This window comes from Eschrichtius robustus, chromosome 4, assembly GCF_028021215.1.
Source record: "Eschrichtius robustus isolate mEscRob2 chromosome 4, mEscRob2.pri, whole genome shotgun sequence".
Lineage (NCBI taxonomy): Eukaryota > Metazoa > Chordata > Mammalia > Artiodactyla > Eschrichtiidae > Eschrichtius > Eschrichtius robustus.
In genome coordinates, this window is record NC_090827.1 from 42065878 (window position 1) to 42089440 (window position 23563).

At 40.2% G+C, this 23563-nt stretch overlaps 1 protein-coding gene across 1 annotated transcript in view; it reads left to right on the forward strand.

Moving 5' to 3' along the window:
• The first annotated feature begins 5746 nt into the window (after window positions 1-5746).
• Window positions 5747-23563, forward strand: part of FHIP1A (FHF complex subunit HOOK interacting protein 1A) — a 101052-nt gene continuing 83235 nt past the window's right edge. The window contains exons 1-2 of the mRNA XM_068542624.1: window positions 5747-5851; window positions 16986-17612. Of these exons, the coding sequence (XP_068398725.1) occupies window positions 5747-5851; window positions 16986-17612 (732 nt within the window). The remainder of the gene's footprint in view (window positions 5852-16985; window positions 17613-23563) is intronic.

The following is a 23563-nucleotide window of genomic DNA, read 5'->3' on the forward strand; positions in this document are numbered from 1 at the left end:
CAACAGCCCAGCATTGCCATGTGATACGACAGCAAGAGAGAAAAGGAAACTGGGCCAGAGGATTAGAGAACAGGGAGGATTTAGTCTTAATAGGATTTTATTAGGCTGTAAGTAGAGGTTGTCTGAGGTAGTCTGACCCAAAATGAATTCTCCCCACTGCTATTAGTTATAGTTGAGGGCACACGGTTCCCATCTCTTCAGGTTTTCCCAGTATTTGAAGAGTCTTCACCCTTAGATGGAATTTTACTTGATAAGCACATTTACAGTAATAGACTCTTTATGTATTTAATAGCAGCCAATTCAGAGCCTTCCGAAGTGCATTCTAAAACAATGAGTTTTTCTGCTGGCAGTTGCTCAGGAAAAAAACAAACCAAACACAAATTATACTTGAGATGGTTGATTTCTGTGCTTTAGGTTCCTTAAGTGAAATATGCATTAATCATGAAAGAATACAGGTAGAATCCTGTTTACAACTAGAATTCTTTCAAAGATTTTTGTACCATGGCCATTATCCTCCTTTAATGATTGTCTGATTACCCCTCCCCAATTAGTATAACAGTTGCAAAAGAGTATGTAAAATGATGACTTTTGAGCTGGGAGAGACCTAAGAAATAATCATTTAGTCCTAACTACTCTCCCGAAGCGAGGTTCCAAACCACGAGTCTCCCGCTGGTTAGAGCTGGAGCTAGAGTCCTGGGCCCTGTCTCCCAGTCAAAGCTTAAGTCCCTCAGTAGGGACCTAAGTTTTCTGACTTCCATGCTTGGAGAACTGAGCTGAAAACTCTTAGCCCTGATGCTTTGTTCCCCACTTTAAATCCACCTATCCTCTCTGACTGTCTCCAGAAACCAACCAGAGGTATATCAGGAGGGAAGGAGAAGGAAAGGTAGGAAGGGAGCCTTTCCATCAAGTTCAAGATTTGGTGACTCACTATGAAAAGACTCGGCCTTGCTTCTCTTTTTTCTCTAGGTCTCTCCTAACTGTGCTCTTGACCTCACCTTTCTCCTCCTCTTGCTCCATCAAAATCCCCTTTTATTTTTTTGGTATCTTCAAATTCTCCATGTTCGTTGATTCCTTCTCGTTAGACCTACAAATATGATCACTTTTCCCTTAAAAAAAATGTTCCCTTGGCTGTGTCTCCCTTAAGGTGGCCATCCACTTCTTTCCCTTCAGGATTTTTTTATAGTCCATTATTAGAGGATATTATATTTAAATATGTAGAAGAATTGAAGGATGGTATGAAATACTATATAATTAAATGCCAAAACGTATACATTAGAAGTTCAGCCTGATAGTGAAAGAGAGCTATATTAAAATATAGTCATTGGTAGTTCAGGAAAAAATGTGATTTTGACCCATTTACAGCTCTCCTAAGTAATGTAGTTTTTGAGAGGGTCTGAAATTAGATAAGATGTCTGTCTGGGAGGGAGGTAGAAGGAATTTTTACATTGGAAAAAGGTATGATCTAGATGACTAGAATCTAGGCTTTTATGATTATGTGGTACATTTTATAATTCCGTGATATGGAAGCATATGCTTGTGCTTTTTTCATAGTCAAATAAAAGATACCATATACTTTCAAAAAAGGGCAAATAAAAATACAGGTAATTCTTATGTCAGTTATCTCTGCCTTTAACAATATTTAATAGAATTTTTCTCTCCTTATTGATGGAAATTTTTTTTTTTTTTAATTTTTATTTATTTATTTATTTACTTATGGCTGTGTTGGGTCTTCGTTTCTGTGCGAGGGCTTCCTCCCGTTGCGGCAAGCGGGGGCCGTTCTTCATCGCGGTGCGCGGGCCTGTCACTATCGCGGCCTCTCTTGTTGCGGAGCACAGGCTCCAGACGCGCAGGCTCAGTAATTGTGGCTCACGGGCCCAGTTGCTCCGTGGCATGTGGGATCTTCCCGGACCAGGGCTCGAACCCGTGTCCCCTGCATTGGCAGGCAGATTCTCAACCGCTGCGCCACCAGGGAAGCCCAAAATATTTTTATATATAATATTAATGAGATATATAAATGTGATGACTCAGTAATGTCTTTGGAAATAATATAGTTGGTTCTGTCTTTGAAGTACAGAAACTGTGCTAATATCTCAGCCTACGTTCATACATACATACATAATACATACATGTAGTTTGATAGCTCATCTCTTTCCCCCAAGACCAAAAACCTCAACAGCCATACCACAGTACCACATGCAACCACTGTGGGAGAAAGAGTCCTTTGGGTATTTTTTGTTGGTGGTGGTTTGTTTGAAGAAAGGAAAAAATTCACTTGTTAGGGGCTAAACGATTTCTAGAGCTTTCTCTCAGGCATGAAATTCGAGTTGATGTGCATGTGTGTATTTATGGGGAGAACAGGCTGCATGTGTGCCAAGAGCAGCAAGCTTTACCCTAACCATTCCCAACTTCAGACGCCTTAGGCTGAAGAGAGCAGAGGGCAAGAAGCGGTGACATCCAGCGATGCCGCATGCCATAAGCACACGATCTAGCACCTGCAGCCTCTCCTACCTGCTCACAGCCTTTTGCTTAGTATTGTTCTTCTGTCTTCTTCATTTGGGGTTTTTAGCTGTTGTCTGAGAGTTAAGTAAAAAGCTTGGAATGGGAAAAAGGAAAGGCTGATAACAGGAAAATGCAGAAATATGTTGAAAACCTTGGTGCTTGAGGAAATGGGTCCTTAAACATCGCTCATAAATATGGAGCCATCTCTTTCATTTTCACACTGCCCTGTGGACATGCCAGTGCTTTACCACTTTAACCTGGGAGTGAGAGAGAGAGTGGCCTCTGGGTGCTTAGGTGGTGTTTTCTTTGACAGGGTCTCCTGCAATAGCTTTTCGCTTCCCAAACGTGGCTTGCTGGACTTGCCTCCCCCTCTGCTTTCTCTCCCAGGTTCTCTCGATGTTGTGGTTTCTGTATTCATGGCATATTTAGATTTTTCAGGCATCTGCCTCAAGAGTATGATTGGATAAGCATCAACCAAGTGAGATGTACTTTTCTCAGAGAAGATACAGATTCCTTAAGGGACTAGGGCTAGGGATTATAGCCAGGAGCAAGGAGAATACAGTTTCTAGAGAGAACACTGGACTAGGAGTCAAGAGACATTTCTGTCTCCATCAAAACTGACTTGTAAGTTTTTGGCCTCGGCTAAGATATTTATCCTGTCTGTACTGCGGTCGCACCATCTGAAAAGACTGCATGTGAAGTCCCTTTAAGAACTAATGTGAAGGATCTTAGAGAGCATCTTTCTATTTTTGATTTAGAGGCAATTGGCATGATTTACGTTCCCTTCATACCTTCGAAGAAGAATCTGAGAATCCCAGAGCTGGAAGGCATCTCAGAGAGTCTTCAACTTTTTCAACCTCTGGGATAAACCCAAACACTCTGATTTTCTTCGTTATTATCATTACACCATCTGAATAAGAGACCTTGACATTTTCAAAGAAATGTAGTGTTTAGGAGAACAAGGAAGTTGAATCAGAACTTGTTTTATCTCTTATCACTTAAAACAGGGTTGCACAATGAGATGCTGTCTAGAAGGGCTAGCCTGTGAACCAAAGTGAGGTCAAGAGAGTGGCGGGAGGATCACAGGGAGTATGTGTGTGTGTGTGTGTGTGTGTGTGTGTGTGCGACTGGGAACACATACTCTGCGTGCATGGGTAGCCACTCCTGATTTTTAAAACACCAGTTGGGCGCAGTGTAACATGCATCTCAGTGGCAAAGGGCCATGTTGGTAACGGGCAGTGTCTTATTGAAAACAACACATTTGGGCTTCCCTGGTGGCACGGTGGTTAAGAATCCGCCTGCCAATGCAGGGCACACGGGTTCGAGCCCTGGTCCGGGAAAATCCCACATGCCGTGGAGCAATGAAGCCCGTGCGCCACAACTACTGAGCCTGCACTCTAGAGCCCGTGAGCCACAACTACTGAGCCCATGTGCCACAACTACTGAGCCCACGTGCCACAACTACTGAGCCTGTGCTCTAGAGCCCGTGCTCTGCAACAAGAGGAGCCACCGCAATGAGAAGCCTGTGCACCGCAAAGAAGAGTAGCCCCTGCTCGCTGCAACTAGAGAAAGCCCATGTGCAGCAACGAAGACCCAACACAGCCAAAAATAAATAAATAAATAAATTTATAAAAAAAAAAGAAAACAACACATTTGCATTATTAAGAATTATATGTTGGGGAATTCACCAATTTACATAATAAAACATAGTCATGAAAGATACAAGTAAACTGTTTCACTTACAATATCTACGCAGTCCTCCTTCTAACAGGCTTCCCTCTTTCCACACACCTTAATCCCTCATCATTCTCCTTAAGAAATGTTTCTTTCCCCAGAATTATTAATTCTTACAAGTTTCTTTTCTTATATACTAAAACTTATTATAAAGATCTTCTAATGTTGATTGGCTAGTCTTCTACGCCCCCAACAGAAGTACTTGTTTTGAATATTCCTTTAACTATTTTCCAGTGTTTAATTTCTCTTCCCACAAAGAACTTGATCAATAAGTCTAACCTGAATCATCACTTGAAGTCCCCCCTCTCACATTTTATTGTTTATAGGAGGAATAGTTGATCAGTGTTCTCCTTGTAATACCCTTCATGTTACTCAGTTGAAAATAGCCTCTTTTTTTTTTTTTCCTAAATCTTTTGGTACTACGAGTCTGGAAATTTTATCATGGACTTTGTTTTCCAGTGCTCTGGTAATTATAATGTAATTACTTTTCTCTGAACTCTCTCTAGTCTGTACACTAAACAAATAACGTTTTGAACTGTCCCCAGTCCTTTTTGGGCTGATGAATCTAAGATAATAATACCAGTATCTTAGTGCTTTTGTCAGAGAGTTAGCACCACACAACTGGATCACATTGCCTGTATACTCTATGACCCCAGTATCTTTTTTTCTCCCCACTGGCCCTGTTGGAGTCAGGCTTTCTTCATATTTTGTCCACATAACTCATTTTTCATTGATAAGTGCGCTGCTGCCTTGTCCTCACACCAAGTAAGCACTCTCTTGTTTTTGATGGATCATTTCTATCTGATTTGTCAAGGTTACTTGGAATTCTCTTATTTTTCAGGAAAGCTGGAAACCTTAACTTAGGTTGTAGCCATGAAATGACTGAGAATGCTTTCAATTCCATTATGACAGTCATTGATTAAAAAAATTGGTATTATTGGACCCAGGAGTCTGGGTGCTGTGTTATAACTCCCCTAAGTTACATCAAGCCATTTATTTCAGTCACTATTAACTAATGATCTTCCTGTTTCTGGGTGTTTCTAAACACCACTAACATTGCTATCATAGTTTATTGCTTCTGGAAACTAGATTTGAGTGATTTAGAATAATAATCTAGGGGGTTGTGGTTGGTGATAGTGGAGAGAATAAATCCAATAATTGTTTAATTTATTCATGTAGCTTTGGTAGCATCATTATTTTATATATTTAGTAGCAAAGTGAGAGAAAACAGAAGAAAGGCTTTAGGTTGAGTATAAATGTCTATTTTGTTGATATTTTGCTCAGTGTTGGACTTTGAGAATGTCTGTGTTTTGATTTTAACTTAAGTCAGTGTCCTATTTAATATATGAATGTAATGGGATACATTTTTTGTTATTGTCATTACAGGTTTCGAAGGTGACAATGAAATGTGAAGAAGTTACATTTCTACTGTGATACTTGAAAGTTAGTGACTGCTTACCAAATTTTCATGAAAATTAAATATGACTTAGAAGCATTTGGTTTATGAAGGCTTATGATGTCATCGGTTGCGACAGAAGGCAAACTCCGGCAGGCTGTGAGCTTGCAGGGAGTTGACCCAGAAACGTGCATGATTGTATTTAAAAACCACTGGGCGCAGGTAATGTATGAGTTCCACCTTCTCTGCTGGTTAGGTAGCCCTAGAAGCCTCTATTGCACTGAACCAGGGTTCCCAACCTGTGTGACAGGTGGGCTTCCAGAAAACATAGGGAGGAAACCCTTTCAAGTAGGAAGAAAAGCAAATTTCTCTACTTGCATTCCTAGAATAGGTAGCTGGTTAAAAACCTTGGTTTTCATGAAAGCAATTAGGGGACATGCATGTTCCTCAGTGATTTTTATAAGAGTAGCAGTTGGCCTTCAAGTGACTTGTCCTTCACTTTGCAATACACTTGACCATGAGTACATCTTCTTTCTTTCCCTCCTCCCTGCTGATTTCCATTCAGTCCTTAAACGCTACCAATACTAAAATACATATTTATTAAATATTTGTGAAGTGCTGTGCCGAATACATCAAATCCCTTACATTTAATCTTCTCCGCAAACCAGTAAGGCAGTTGGTTTTAGCTTCCTTATTTTACAGATGAGGGAATGGAAAATTATAGATGTTAAATAGCTTGCTTGAGATTATACGACTAGTGAGTTTCCAGTCAAGTACCGATACCTTGGTCCTATGACTCCAAGACCAGCGTATTTGACCTCTGTGCTCTAGCACTTTTCAGGCTGGTGGTCCCTATTCATTTAAGGAAAGAAGGTGCCTGGAAGCATCTGAATTCATTACAAAGCTGATTATAAAAGTTTTTTGATTATTCATTTTGACTTCTCTGTGACTCTTCTCTGATCTGCTTGTATGGATAATTAAGGGTTGAATGGTCAGGAAACTTACCAGCTCGCCCCTTTCCTCAGGGAGTTTACAAGTAATAAAATAAATAAAATTGGCATTCTTTACTACTTGTACAACATTACACTCCCCAGGTGAGCTGGTAAGTGGCTATTTATGTGACAGTTTTTTAATGACTATCCAGTTCCTTCCTGTGGCGGGAAACAGCCCATGGGTTAAAGCACTGAGCCTGTAAATCACAGCAATTATAACGGGACACAGTTTAGATCAAAAACAAAATCAATTCTGCTTCTGGGTCATTTACACTTTGTGGCTTCTTGTCACTATCCAGTGTAAAGCTTCCAAGATTTTTTTATGCATTTCCCCTTCTCTGACTTTTTACTGTTATAGTCTTAATGGGTTTGCTCTGGATGTTAAGGGCACATCTGCTTTAGCAATGGGAAGAAAGTAATTCAGGAATTTTCCAGATAATAAGAGTAATTACCTTTGGCATTGTAATTTAGTGCTGACGCATACCACCCTCTGTTTAATGCAGAAAAATATTGAATTGAGGGTAAGGATAACTTTGTCAGAGGGATTGGGGTTTAGCTTATTAAACACTTCCTTTCGTAAAGTGGGTACACTCTTGGTCTCATTATCGTTTCAGCCATTTCTTTAACTTTGGCCAAGTTTCTTACCCCTTTAGTCTTGATTTTTCCTTTTAAATAAATCTGGTAAATGCCCTCAGTCTCTCTGTAGTTCCAAAGGCTCTTGAGGGCCTTATTGTTACCTTTATGAATAAAAATACTGGTTGAAGAAATTCATGTCGATGTCAATGTGATTACAGTCATCCCTTGGTATCTGTGAGGGATGGGTTCCAGGACACCAGCAGATACCAAAATCTGTGGATGCTCAAGTCCCTTATATAAAATGATATTTCCATATAACCTATGCACATCTGCACATCCTCCAAATCATCTCTAGATTACTTATAATATCTAATACAGTGTAAATACTATGTGAATAGTGTAAATGCGATGTAAGTGCTATGTAAATAGTTGCCAGTGTGCAGCAAATTCAAGTTGTGCTCTTTGGAACTTTTTGAAATTTTTTTTCAAATATTTTCGATCCGTGATTGGTTGAATCTGCAGGTGCAGAACCCGTGGATAAGGAGGACCGACTGTATTGTTAAATGGAGATTTACTGAGTCCAAACTTCAGCTACCTCACTGTGGGCGTCACACGTGGGGCGTAGAAATGTATAAGCCTTCCTTTGGGCTTTTAAAGAATGTATAAGCTAGTTTGGATGACAACGTGAGATACATTATTATAAAATGAATAATATTGATCACAGGAATTAAGTCAAGGGAAGGGACTATTACGGATGGAAATGGCCTGTGAAATCCAGGAAGTGAGATTTTGTTAGCTTGACTGTGGGAAAAGAAGGTTTTGATGACAGAAAGGAAAAGAACATTTTAGAGAAGGGGTATTAGGAACAAGTGCTCAGCTTTGTCTTTTTTGGATGGTTAGAAATAAAAAAGGTGAGGAAGTCAGGACAAGGCAGAGCTGTGGGGCTAAGTCTGAGGTAAGGAATGAGATTTTCAGCTGATAGAAAGTGCTACTTATTGTTTTTGGAGTTTCATGCATTAGCGCTTTGCTGTGAGTTGTTCAGGCTGGGGGCGGATGAAGAGCAGTTGCAGAGGATTGGGAAATGAGCTACAATCTGACATAAACTTCTGTGACTAGTGTGACGTAGCCCTCGGGTTCCCCTGAGGCAACCCAAGGAAACTGTAAGGCTGGTAGGAAATGTGTAGACAGAACTGGGCGACAACATTCTATTTACCAAAGTGTTCCATTAGCTGGCAAGTACTATGCTTTTTCAGATGTTAAGTTAGGGAAAATGAAGGCAACAAAAGTCAGTGGTGTCTAAAGTGCTTCTGTTTGTTAGGATACTTCAGTACAAATTCAGCATAATTAACATATATTTGGCAGGTTCTGTTCTACTGTTTACTAGGAGCTTCTACTTCAGACCTTGAGTGGCGGTCAAGGATATCCGCTTACCCACCTACACCTTGCAGTCTGTCAGGGACAGCTGGTTATACAGCCATCCATCATCCAAGGCATCATCTGAGGCAGTCCGAGATTCAGGGGGGGTTGCCAGGGGAGAGACCTTGAGTGGCCCAGTGGTGCACTTGAGTTTCCAGACCGGTCCCTGGGTCCAGTGCTCTCACGTTATCCTCAGAATAGTTCTATAGTGGACATCCAGGAATAGTTAACATTGGAGAATCCAGGCTCTAGGAAGTAGCCTCTGGCCTGTATGTCCTCTTGTCTTCTGAGGTGCCATCTTGTGCCGTAGTAGACAGAGCAACGAACCTAAAACCCAGATTCTTCTGGAGCATTCCTGTAGTTGGACATTTTAGTGGCATCTGGCTCTTTATGTCGTGGCCTCTTTCACTCCGTGTCTCTCATGTAGTCTCCAGAAATGCAAAATTACTTGGCGTTCCTAGCCACCCCCTCTCCTGGCAGCGCACCTCGTGCTGTTTCAGGCCTCTCTGCCTTAGGCACTTCCTCTTCTTTCTGCCTGGAACATCCCTCCGCCTGGTTAATGCAACTTTAGAAGAGCTAGAAGGCTTGGAAAACATATACTAATATTAAAACATTTGCTATAAATTGCTACCAGTAAGAACCTTAGACTTGCATTTAATGATCAGTGATCTTGAGGGGTGGGGGTGGGGGAGAGAGAGAGAATGTTTAATTTTTATAGTAGTCTATAAGAACGGTTTGTAGTCTAGTAGACTGTTGTTCTTATCTCTTGCCTTTGCTTCTTTGCTTCTTCTGAATGGAAGAGAGAGCAAGAAGTAAGAAGCATTGGTCCATCAGATAACAAACTGCCCAAGTATATTGTCATGTGAACTAACCCGCCACCACACACACACTAGGTATTCTTTTGTTGTTGTTGCTTTTTGTTTGTTTTCGCTGTGTTTGGTCTTTGTCGCTGTGCACGGGCTTTCACTGCTGCATTGCGGCAAGCGGGGGCTACTCTTCGTTGCGGTGCGCATGCTTCACATTGTGGTGGCTTCCCTTGTTGCGGAGCGTGGGCTCTAGGCGCGCGGGCTTCAGTAGCTGCAGCACACGGGCTCCGTAGTTGTGGCACACGGGCTCTAGAGCGCAGGCTCAGTTGTGGCGAATGGGCTTAGTTGCTCCGCGGCATGTGGGATCCTCCTGGACCAGGGACCAAACCTGTGTCCCCTGAATTGGCAGGTAGATTCTTAACCACTGCGCCACCAGGGAAGTCCCACACTAGGTATCCTTAATGGCACATTTTTACTTTGTGAAGCTTCATGGCCCTTGCTCTATTCATTCTCTATCTTCTCCTTTCACATACTGAATCGGTATTAGTTATGTACTAAATGGTGTCTGCTCTTAAAGCCAGGAGAACAGAGGTGAAAAAAAATCAATTGGAAATGCACATTTCTGTGTGCTTGTTAATGGCGCAAAGCTTCTCCTTACCACCCTCAGCCTCTAAATATAAGCTATTATACAATTTTTTAAGCTAAGAACATTTCAGAGTTCAGATAGAGTAATGGTGATGGATAAAGAAAAGCTAGTGGATTTAGTAGCCTTTTTCTTCTTGGAAGGGGATGGGGATGAGAAAAAACTGAATCATCTGGATTAAGTAAGTCAAATGTCCTCCTACAATAATGAAAAATAGACAATATGTCCTATGTATGGTAACCTGTATAGAGCTCCAAGTAGCCTGACTCCATTAAAGAAGCAAAGAGCACTTATACATGGCTTTGAGATCTGCATTCCAGTCTGTTCCCTGTGACACTCATTCCCTCACTCTCTTCATCTTCACTCTTTTGGTCTGTGCCTTGTCATAGACTAAATGACAGAGAGAAATTACATGAAGTCTTTGAGAGATGAAAAGTTAGAAAATATTAGGGAACTCTGATTAACCTTCTCAGTATCTTAGTAAAGTGATGTTTGTTAACATTCATTACTAAACTTCACAGTAGAAAGTAAAGCAGAACAAAAGCTATGCTTCTTTAGAGGGCCAGGGCATGGAGTTGTGCCTCTATTAGACTCTAAAGTGGTTGAACATGTTGAAAAGTCAGAAGCTCTCCCACTGTATGCTCGGTGATAAGTCTGTTTTCACTGTGGTTGGAATTACAGGGTTCTCTGGAATATTATTACATATATCATTACTCTTCAGTCCCTCCCCTGATACTGAAATTAAAAAAAAATTTATATATACCTAACTTAAGGGTTAGGTTACTATGTTATTTTATTGACTGATGCTCCTACCATGTTTCTGTGTTAGAGTAATTACTAGACTACTTTGGTCCCAAGGAAGTATGGCATGTAGATATAGTTTCTGCTTTATCAGTTTTAATTCCAGATGTAGACACATCTCTGTAGTTGAGGATTGGAGCTGACATTAACCAAGTTCTGCAAGTACACATGTATTATTAGGCCGTTATCTTAATATGAGAAGAAATGACTCCATTAAGGTCTCCCATGGGAATAGGTGTGTAAGAAATAACCCTAAATCGAAAGACACAGCTGCTAAGTAATAAACAGGGACTGGATGGAAACGTACTTTTGTTGTAATTTGGTACATTAAGTGGAATTTGGCTTGATCACTAAATCCTGTCCTTCTGTGTGATGGAAAATGTTGCTTAGGAACTTGGTTTTTTCCACAATGCCACTTTAAATTAGCATTCCAAAGGATTTGGAAGTATGGGCTGTACTCACGTGGCTTTCTTGAAGTAACTAGGCTCTAACCAAAGTAGCATAAATAGTCATCTACTGATACACGCATGTGTATAAGGCATAGAATGATAGTCAGATGGAGTCAGAGCTGATCTTCTGTCAGAGAAACACTTGTGTTTATCACGAAGAATAATAATTTGTTAGCTTGAGGTGTGATTATGTGATTTATGTATATCTTTCATTCTGAAAGCATTTGAGCTTCCTATTTAGAATTTGTGAATATTTGAAATTCAGGCCCATTATCACTGAGTGATGGGGGCCATCATTGGAGCTGAGGATAGCAGTAGCTGATATTCCTTAATGAAAGAAATATGCTATTTGTTCATCTTATTGATCTCCAATGATCCTCATATTTATAGGTCAAATGACTTTGAAGTTAGGTTAAAATTTAACTGTATTGGTCAGATGATAATTTGTATACCATTGTTCACACTATTGATTTTTTGTGTATTTTTTTCTTTCTCTTTTTTCTTTTTATTTTTGTGTATTTTTTTCTTTTTAGAGTCACAATATGTGATCTAGGCTCATGATCCGTATATATATATATATATATATATATACATATATACATATATACACATACCAGCTTATATATGTTAAAGTTTGTAGATGAACAAATGCCTAGCTATGATTGGTAAACCATTTACAGTGATGTATCTGATCTCAGCTGGCTTACATACTTAATAAGCGTGGGCTTTATCAGGGGTTGATCAGTTTGTTAAATGCTATTTAGCCTAACGAAGGAACTTGTTTAGTAAAGGAAATATTTGCAAACTGTATTTTCCTACTTGTATCTCTGCAGCCACCATAATTGTGTTTTTTCCCCTGAACTGAATCCCTGAGCGTGAGAGTACATAGCTGAGAAGCAGCCAGAGCTGGGGAATCGGAGGGAAGGTTGAGAGTATAAGATAGAGGGTGATCAGAGGAGTGGGCCAGGCCTGGGGAAGCCCCTGTGAGCAGCATGAGATCATGGATCCATAGTAGATCCCAGCAAGCAGAAATCAGGGGCCCAGGAATATTGGACTTCGGTGGGAGTGATGTGAGAAGAGGACACAAGGGAAAAAATAAGGAAAAGTCGAGGTCACATCAGGAATCAGCCTACAGAAACTGGAAGAACTATGATACCACCTGGGCAGCTAACTTGGGACATCGTAACAGAAGATCTTTGGCCTTTCAATGCCAGTTGTGCTCTAGCCAAGAAGTTTCCTAGGCATTCCCTGTCAGGATGGGAACCAGGCCCAGGGTGTGGGCCCCGAGAGCCCACTTGTAAAAGCAGGTCATCGGTGTGCCTGCCTGGAAGGGAGAGGGAGGTGGCCTGGGAGGGTCCTGACACCTGAGGAGGGAGGTTAAGGACAAGTGACAACACAGGCATAATCAGCCCTTTGCTGAGCGTTGTGTTTTCCATGACTCACAGGCCCTGGTTGTAACACACCCATCTTCTAGGCAGGAAAACCTCCAGGCCAGGGATGGGAATGAGTAAAGGACTCTGTTCCAAATGATCAACAAGCCTTCTATCTTGGTGGGTTATTACAGCTCTCTTTTCATGTTTCTCTGCCCATGAACCCGGAAGGCCGAGTAGAGGAGCTTCTATAAAGGGGGTAGAGAGAGATGCTTCAGTTTAAAAGCTGCTGAATAGTTTACATTCTGTATAAAAATCTCAGAATGAAATCTTTTTTAGGTTTTTCATAGCCACCACCCTCCCCACCCCCGCCACCAAAGTAGGTCTTTTTGCAGAGGACTGCATTCGAATAAATAATGTAAGTGAAGATTAATTCATGAGATAAATGTAGCTTGTGATCATGTAAATAGTTTTGGTCTACATTACATATATATATTTAGATATTTTATAAATATTTACAGGCATGCATATAGTATAAATACATATGCATATGTAAAAATTTATATTGCTTAAGAATTTCTGAGAATTTTTGTTTTTAACTCTGTGTTTTGATCCTTTTCTTAGACATTAGTACAAAATTACTTTGTTTTTATTTATACTATGAAATTAGATCAATTTACAGGAAAGAAGAACTAATTAACCTTAAAATCTCATTTGTATCTTTTCAGACTCACTTCTAATCATACATCTATTTATCAATATATTTAGTTTTTTTTTTTTTTAAACATCTTTATTGAAGTATAATTGCCTTACAATGGTGTGTTACCTTCTGCTTTATAACAAAGTGAATCAGTTATACATATACAATATGTTCCCATTTCTCTTCCCTCTTGCATCTCCCTCCCTCCCACCCTCCCCATCCCACCCCTCTAGGTGGTCACAACGCACGGAGCTGATCTCCCTGTGCTATGCGGCTGCTTCCCACTAGTTATCTATTTTACATTTGGTAGTGTATATATGTCCATGACACTCTCTTACCCTGTCACATCTCACCCCACCCCCTCCCCATATCCTCAAGTCCATTCTCTAGTAGGTCTGTGTCTTTATTCCCGTCTTGCCACTAGGTTCTTCATGGCCTTTTTTTTTTTTTTTTTCCCTTAGATTCCGTATATATGTGTTAGCATACTGTATTTGTTTTTCTCTTTCTGACTTACTTCACTCTGTATGACAGACTCTAACTCCATCCACCTCATTACAAATACCTCATATATTTAGTTTTTAACTTAAATTATTTCTTGTATATATTGGCATGTAATGATATGATTCACTAAGTGTTTATTTTTAATAGCTTTAGTGTATAGTGATGTAACATCATGATTATAATTCTCTTATTCTTGACCATTTGGGTCAATAATATTTTTATTTTTCATTACTGAAAATGTCATTGGCGTGAACATTTTAAAACAAATTATTTTGTGTTGTTTCCTTTGGCATTTTTTCCCAAAGTGAGATTAACAAGTCAAAGGGCAGGAACGACTTTATAGCTTCTGTTACATGTTGCCAGATTGTTTTCCAGAAAGACTGAGCTAATTTGCTGTGCCACTATCAATGTATAATGCACAGTCCCAATTTTAGATAGTTTAGACAGTCTGAGCACACATGACAAGTATAATTACATTTCTACCCCGAGGCCTAGCTGTATAGATAGCTCTCATAAGTAAACTCAATATGTGGACTTTGAAATTATAGAACTGGTAAAATGTAGAGCTAATCTGTTCTTCAGAATGTGGAGCCTTCAAGTTGGGGCTTCGGGGCTGGAGAGCATGCTGTGTTGAGGTGGAGCCCCCTTTTGGACAAATGCGGTACTGCAGCCCCACGCTATGAGATGTCAAGGCCAGAGCCAAGGGAAAGGAAAGGAGCACAGTAGGTCCCAGCATTTCTGCCAGAGAGGTCCTCAGGCCTGCGAGGAGTCCTGGAGGGCTTCTTGGAGGTTGGGGGATGGTGGAGGCACTCTGCAGTCCACGCGCAGCCAAGGAGAGGGGATGGCCAGTGCGGAGACCCAGGCCACCAGTCACTGAGCCGTGTACCTCCTGGGTAGCGGCTAACCAAGGGCTTCCTCGTTGACATTGTCAACTCAGGGGTGTTGGGGTGATGTTTTTCCTGACAGTATTTTAAATTTTATAATGGAAGTTGATGGAGATTACAGATTCTGTGGAAATCTACTCATTCATAAGGATATACTAGCCTAGTCTATAAAGGTTCCTTTTTTTCTCCTTCTGCCAGGGGAAAAGCTTAGACTTTTCCCTGAGAAATAAATTTCCCTCATTGCTCATGAATGCTGACATAGCTTGTACCTTTGCCAGCTTCCACAGTGACTTGCAAAAATTCTGTAACCTAAATACCAGAACACGTAACAGCATGTCCTAGAACTGGGCTGGGAGGGTATGGCAGAAATTAAACATATTCCACAGAACATGCAGTTCAGAAAGGCAAAAAGGAACAAGTTAAAAATGTTGATAAAATGTTTGATGTTTTAAAAATTAACATGTGTATACACTTTAAAGGAAGTAAATTGAATGGATATTATCCATTGAATGGATAATATAGATTGAATGGATATTAATAGAAATTCCAAGTCATAAAGTTAAATGGAAGTTGAGATATAAAATTGTTTTAATTTTCAGGTCCCAAAGTAGAAATTAAGTATTGATGGGCAGAGAGAGTTAGGAAGTGTTCAAATGCCAGCAGTGGTAAGGGAGAGAAACACCTGGGCTGTCACATGAGATTTATTCAGTTTTTACAGTTAATAGATTTTTTCTTTTTTGGTGGTAAAAAATATATATATATGTATATATATAAAACAAAGTTTGCCATCTTCATCATTTTGTGTATAATTCACTGGCATTAACTACATTCACAATGTTGTGCAACCATCACCACTATTTCCAAAACTTTTTCATAACCCCAAATAGAAACCCTGTGCTTTAGGGCTTTATTTTGTAATTGGTTATCTCAAAATTTTTTTCTGGCTTAAAAAAAATGCACAATTCAAACTCTTTGTGCTTAAAATTTCAACATATGCCGTATGTTTGGGGATTCTGCTAGGTACGTGTCTCTTGTTCACCAGTTCATCCGTTTCCTTTCATCCTTCCTAATGATGCATGCTTGGTTGAAGAGGGTGCCAATCCAAGGAGAGGAGCGAGGGCTATTATTCTGTCAAGGGCATATGAGGAGCTGTGTTCCGCTGCTGAAATCTCCAAGTCAACTCTATTTGTAGGAGAACACTGGTAGTCTTACTTATTTAGTGTATTTTAAAATTTAAAAGCACTATTATTATTATTTTAAAAATTAATTTATTTAATTTATTTATTTTTGGCTGTGTTGGGTCTTCGTTGCTGCACGTGGGCTTTCTCTAGTTGTGGAGAGCAGGGGCTACTCTTTGTTGTGGTGCGCGGGCTTCTCATTGCGGTGGCTTCTCTTGTTGCGGAGCACAGGCTTTGGCGTGCGGGCTTCAGTAGTTGTGGCACACAGGCTCAGTAGTTGTGGCATGCGGGCTGTAGAGCACAGGCTCAGTAGTTGTGGCACACGGGCTTTGTTGCTCTGTGGCATGTGAGATCTTCCTGGACCAGGACTCGAACCCGTGTCCCCTGCATTGGCAGGTGGATTCTTAACCACTGCACCACCAAGGAAGTCCCTAAAAGCACTATTACATTCTTTTTTTTTTTAACATCTTTATTGGAGTATAATTGCTTTACAATGGTGTCTTAGTTTCTGCTTTATAACAAAGTGAATTATATTCTTGACAGTTTGAAAAAAATTTAAGAACTTGTCATTACTTTGAACACAAAAGCTATTACTGTTTTTCCATGTTTCTTTTCAGTCTTTTTTCACTTGCGTGTTTTTGACATAGTTGATAATGATGGATCTAACTATATACAAGTGACTTATTTTTTCATCTGACGTATCACTTACAGGTTTTTTATTTTTCATTTTGCTCAATGGTCTTCATAATAATAGACCCAGGAATGCATGTAGCTTAATTTACATAACCATATTACTTTCTTTGACATTTAGGTTGCCAACATTTGTCACTATGATAAATGAACAACTTCAGACGTCTTCTTTCTGTAGTTTAACCCCTTCATTTTATTCTCATGAGAGGGAGACACAGAATGCTCACATGTATCTTGTTGGGGGTCATGGCTCTTACATCTTCCATGAAGATTTGGTACAATTAGCAGTGGTGTGTTTTTGTAGTTATGGTAAACATCAGATGGATGACACATGTTTGATTTGGTTTCAGGTTGTGAAAATCTTAGAGAAGCATGACCCCTTGAAGAACACCCAGGCAAAATATGGGGTCATCCCTCCAGACGAGGCCAGTGCTGTGCAGAACTATGTAGAACACATGCTCTTTTTGCTGATTGAAGAGCAAGCCAGGGATGCTGCCATGGGGCCAATCCTGGAATTTGTGGTCTCTGAGAACATCATGGAAAAACTCTTCCTTTGGAGTCTGAGACGGGAATTTACTGATGAGACTAAAATGGAGCAGCTAAAGATGTATGAGATGTTGATCATCCAGTCCCACCAGCCTCTGCTGCACCACAAGCCCATCCTGAAGCCCCTGATGATGTTGCTGAGCTCTTGTTCAGGAACAACCACCCCCACTGTGGAGGGGAAGCTGGTGGTCCTGCTCAATCAGCTCTGTTCCATTCTTACCAAAGATCCATCCATCCTGGAACTCTTCTTCCACACTAGCGAGGACCAAGGGGCTGCCAACTTCCTCATCTTCTCCCTTCTGATTCCCTTCATTCACCGGGAGGGGACTGTAGGCCAGCAGGCCCGGGATGCTTTGCTCTTCATCATGTCTCTCTCTGCTGAGAACAGCATGGTGGCCCATCACATCGTGGAGAACACCTACTTTTGTCCAGTAAGTCCTTCTTGTTGGCCCATTTTCCACCCGCTTCTCTTCTCCTTTCCTGGGCTAATGACAAATACTTTTTTATTCCTTTCTTTTCAGCCGACTGTCCTTGGCACCTTCTATGGAAAGATATTTAGAGGAAATCTTTTGGAGGGAGCAGAGGAATTTAAGTTGAGATGCCATTCAGCTGAGCAGTGTCAGCTCGAAATAAGCCAACAGAGGAAACTATATGTGTTACTGTTTCTTGGTTCATATCTGTTGGGTTACGAGCTGTTTTAGTTTTTTCTAAGAGCATATCCTGAGCAATTGGTAAAACCTGCTCTTCTTATATTCTTAGCTTTTCAGGTTGATTCTGCGCCAATGAATCATGGCATATGGTCAGACCCCTCACAGCTGGCTTCACAAATTAATTTGTTTCCCAGCAAGATAATGACCAAAATTGTAGATCCAAAGCACTGATTTTATTTTAAAGAAAGGAATACATATTTACACTTTGAAGTAGCAAGAACTCTTCTGTATAGTTTCTTTTTCTTTTTTTTTTTTTTTTTTAAATGAGAGCTCAAATTCCCACGACCACCACCGGCCTCTTTTTTTTTTTTTTTTTTTAATGATTATTCTCTGTTTATTTTTATTTATTTTATTTATGGCTGTGTTGGGTCTTCGCCTCTGTCCGAGGGCCTTCTCTAGCTGTGGCAAGCGGGGGCCACTCCTCATCACGGTGCGCGGGCCTCTCACCATCGCGGCCTCTCTTGCAGCGGAGCACAGGCTCCAGATGCGCAGGCTCAGCAATTGTGGCTCACGGGCCCAGCCGCTCCACGGCGTGTGGGATCTTCCCAGACCAGGGCTCGAACCCGTGTCCCCTGCATTGGCAGGCAGACTCTGAACCACTGCACCACCAGGGAAGCCCTCTTTTTTTTTTTTTAATATTTATTTATTTAGGCTGCACCAGGTCTTCATTGCGGCACGCGGGATCTTTAGTTGTGGCATGCGGACTTCTTAGTTGCTGCATGCATGCGGGATCTAGTTCCCTGGCCAGGGATGGAACCCGGGCCCCCTGCATTGGGAGCGAGGAGTCTTACCCACTGGACCACCAGGGAAGTCCCTGTATAGTTTCTTAATAGTTGGCTGGTGAGAAATAAAGGGTAAGACCTTTTGGAGACGCCCGAGTAGCCAGGCCCAGTCCTAGTCCTAGAAAATACTGGGAGCTGCCTGAGATTCTTAAGAAGCCTTAGGGCTCTGATTATTTTTTGGTGTTATTTCTCTTGGTTTGTCAAATGTTGGGCCACAGCTATTTTTATTTTCCTAAATCAGTGAACATTTCCAGTTTATTTCCATTATCTGTTCTTTGTACCAATCATCTCATTAGGTTACTTTATAAACTGTATTGCCTTAAATATTCCCGATTCTGCTGGAATCGCATGTTAAGACCATTAGTGAGTTTTATTGGAACAGGCCAGGCAAGTTGCCATAAAGTAGATCAGATTCATTGTTAATTAACACTCCGTGGGTAGTTCTTGGCCGGGGTGAGGGCATTTAGAAATGTATGTGGGGTGTGTTTGGTTGTCAAGGGACATGGGGTCGCCTGGGAGGGAGGTCAGCTGGCATTTAGTGTGCAGGGACCAGGGATGCTTAATGTCCAGTAGTTTGTGGAACGGTCACACACAGGAAAGAACTGACCTGCCCCAGATGCTAATAGCAATCCTAGTGAGTAACATACTGTATTTTGCTTTGAGGTTCAAAAGCAGTAATCTTCTTTATATTACTGAGTCCTATTTTCACTAATAAACCAGAGTCCCCTAGTGTGCGGTGAATATTTATTTCAGGGGAAACAAATGAGTAAAAATTTTGAAAAATAGAATTTCATTTAAGTTCAGGGTGCCATGTATCTCTTCTCTTCTGGCTTCTGACCAATGGAATAAGAAATTGCACAAAGATTGAGAATCAAATGGGAAGTGAAGAACTGATTCCATTCATCTGTGCCAACATATTAAATCTCCCTTCCTTATCTCCTTCAACAGAATTATAAACTAGATTATAAACTCTTTTTAAAGAATATATCTTAAGGCAAAAATGTAACGTCTCACCCTGAATCTAAGCGTCTTTGGAATATGTTGCTGTATTAGTTTTCTACTGTGCCTGTAACAAATTACCAAAAACTCTAGCGGCTTTAAACAACACAAATTATTATCTTACAGTAGTAGTGTCTTGCCGTAGGTTAGAAGTCCAGAAGGTCTCGCTGGGCTAAAATCAGGATGTCGGCAGGGCTGTGTTCCTTTCTGGAGGCTCTTGTGGTGAGTCCGTTTCCTTGCCTTCTCCAGCTTCTAGAGGCCACCCGCATCCCTTAGCTCATGGTCCCCTCCCCCATTTTCACAGTCAGCAGTACTGTGTGTCTCTGACCATCCTTCTGTAGTCACGTCTCCCTCTGACTCTGCTCTTCAGCCTGCCTCTCCCACTTCCACAAGGACATTGTGTTTACCTGGATCATCCAGGATTTAAAGATTTTTAAGATCATCTCTATTTAAAGATCAGCTGATTAGCACCCTTAATTCCATCTGCCACATTAATTTTCCTTTGCCATGGAACCTTATTTGTTCATAGGCTCAGGAACCAGGATATAGACAGGTCTGGGGGACCATTATTCTGCCTACCACACTTGCCATATTCATTCAGTTTGGAGGGCTCTTGAAGAGATTTGATCAAGAACACAGCATGATCAAAATTCTTGTAGGAGTTTAATCTGTCTATGTAAGTTTGGGAGTTGTGGAGGAAGCAGGGACACACATTAGGGTCTAGAAACAAGAGTGGCAGGAATGAGAACATAAGAGAGAAGCTGGATCTGAGCAGTGATGTGGAGGCAGCAGCTCATTAAACAATGAGGCTTTTCGTGCGGGGGCTCTGGGAAGGTTTGAGTTTGGGCTTACTTGAATTGTTTTGGGTAGTTCTGCTATTAAAGAAGGAGTGCAGGTATTAAAACAAATGATCAAAACATTTGCGTGGTTCACCTGTTCAGTATCTACAGGTCAATTTTTAAAAGGTACCATTGGACTTCCCTGGTGGCGCAGTGGTTAAGAATCCGCCTGCCAATGCAGGGGACACGGGTTCGAGCCCTGATCCGGGAAGATCCCACATGCCGCGGAGCAGCTAAGCCTTGCGCCACAACTACTGAGCCTGCGCTCTAGAGCCCGCGAGCCACAACTACTGAGCCCGTGTGCCACAACTACTGAAACCTGTGCACCTAGAGCCTGTGCTGCTCAACAAGAGAAGCCACTGCAATGAGAAGCCCGTGCACCACAACAAAGAGTAGCCCCCGCTCACCGCAACTAGAGAAAGCCCGAGCGCAGCAACGAAGACCCAACGCAGCCAAAAATAAAAAATATAAATAAATAAATAAATACATTTATTAAAAAAAAATAAAAAGGTACCATTCACAAAAGCATCATAATTTATCTTGAATAAATCTAACAAATATGTAAAAGGCCTTTACAAGGAAAATTATACAACTTTATCGAAGGCCATAAAATAAGATAGAAGTAAATGGAAAGCCCTGCAGTTTGTAGATATTGTGTAGAGGACACTTTTCTGCAAGTCGGTCCATAAAGTTAATGCAATTTATGTTTTACAACTTTTTATTATGGAAAAAAGCAAAACACAGAAAACTTGGAAGAATATTAAAATGAACACCATGTACACACCACAAATTCAAAATTGTTAATATTTGTCATACTTCGGTATATTTATCACCTATGCCCTTTATTTGTTTTGCTGTGCCATTTGAAATTAAATTATAGACATCAAGTATTTTAATATGTATCTCCTACAAATAAGGACATGCTCCTGCATAATCACAATACCATTATTACACTAAGAAAATTATACAATAATTCCATAATATGATCTAATATCCAGTTTCCCAATTAGACCCCAAATGACTCTTTTTTTTCATTTTGGCTGCACGGCATGGCATGGCATGTGGGATCTTAGTTCCCTGACCAGGGATGGAACCCCTGCTCCCTGCATTGGAAGCGTAGATTCTTAACCACACCCGGGTTCGATCCCTGGTCTGGGAACCAGATCCCTCATGCTGCAACTAAAGATCCTGCGCGCGGCAACAAAGATCCCGTGTGCCTCAACTAAGACCCAGAGCAGCCAAATAAATAAATAAATAAATAAATTTTAAAAAAAGCAAAAACACAGATTGGGAGAAGATATTTGCAACACACATAACTACAAGTGGTTGGTACACAAAATATACAAAAATATTTGTAATACTACAAACTAATAAGAAAATGAGGAAACATGGGTGAAGGATATGAACAGACGTTTCCCAAAAGACCCCAAACCTGATAAATATATGAAAATATGCTCATCTTCTCTAGCGTCAGGGAAATACAAATGAACCCACAATGAGACACCAGGTAATGGCATCAGAGTGGCTAACAATTAGACATCTGATAACACCAAGTGCTGTCAAGGGGATGGAAAAACAGGAGCTCTTGAGAATATAAATTGGTACAATAACTAAGGAAAGCCATATGGCAATATTTAATGAAATTGAATATTTGCATACCATGTGATCCTGCATCTTCTAGATATCTGCCCTAGGGAAATCTGGCACATGTTTACAAGGGTACATGCACAAAGATATTCTATAGCATTGGGGTGCGCATATCTTTTCGAGTTAGTGTTTTGTTTTCTTTGTATAAAAATGGAATGAAATTTTGCCATTTGAAACAGCATGGATGGACCTGGAGGGTATTATGCTTAGGAAATAAATAAGAGAAAGACAAATATATCTTCACTTATATGTGGAATCTAAAAAATAAAACAAATGAAGAAATATGACAAAACAGGAACAGACTCACAGATACAGAGAACAAACTCATGGTTATCAGTGGGGAGAGGGGCTGGGGTCAGGGCAAAATAGGTGAAGGGTACAAACTACTAGGTATAATGTAAATAAGTTACAAGGATGTAATGTACAGCACAGGGAATATAGTCAATATTTTATAATAATTTTGAATGGAGTGTAATCTATAAAAATATCAAATTACTATGTTACATTGAAACTAATATAATATTGTAAGTCAACTGTACTTCAACAAAAAAAGAATGAATCACATTTCACATTTATTAGCATGTAACTGCATCTACATGTGTGAACACCAATAAACCTAAAAACAAAAAGCATAAAATCTAGAAACATAAAAAAGTAAGTAGCAAAAGGTTACATATAGTATGTTAATATTTAGATAAAATTTACATGAAGTTTTAAGACGAAATCTTAGTGTATACTGGTTTTGGGATACCTATGAATACAGTAGAAGTACAAAAACAAGCACAGGAATAATAGGTACTAAGTTCAGGACTGTGGTTACTTTTGGGGGCAAAGGAAGGAGGAGGGATGGTAATGGGATGGGAGTAGGGTTTAGCTCTATTTGTAATGTTTTATTTATTAAAAAATAAAGAGCACTCTGAAGAAATTATGGCAAAATATTAAAATCTTAAATCTTGTGGATGGTTTTCTATTCTATTATGTTTTACATTTTTGTAATATTTCATATTTTACACATTTAAACATATTAGGACTAGAACGGAGCATGCTTTTAACGTTTAGATTTCCACTTACTAAGTTATAGGCAGATTTCACTGAGTAGTTGCTTTTATAAAAAAGTGTTTTAAAACACTGTACAGTTCATTAAAATAAGAGGAAAAACATCTCCAGCTGACCTTATTTGCCAGAATGGAACACAGAGCTTCCTTGTGTTAAGTTGCCCCTCAGGATAGATCCCGTAATCTCATTTGTACCCAGTTTTCTATAATTACAACTGACAACATAATTAAAAAAAAAAAGACCTCTTTATGTTGAAGATAAAAGCATACTCTATTAACCATCCAGCTAAGGACCACAATTGACAAAAAGCTTTCTCTAATTAGTATGATTGTCAAAGTGTGTTAGCATC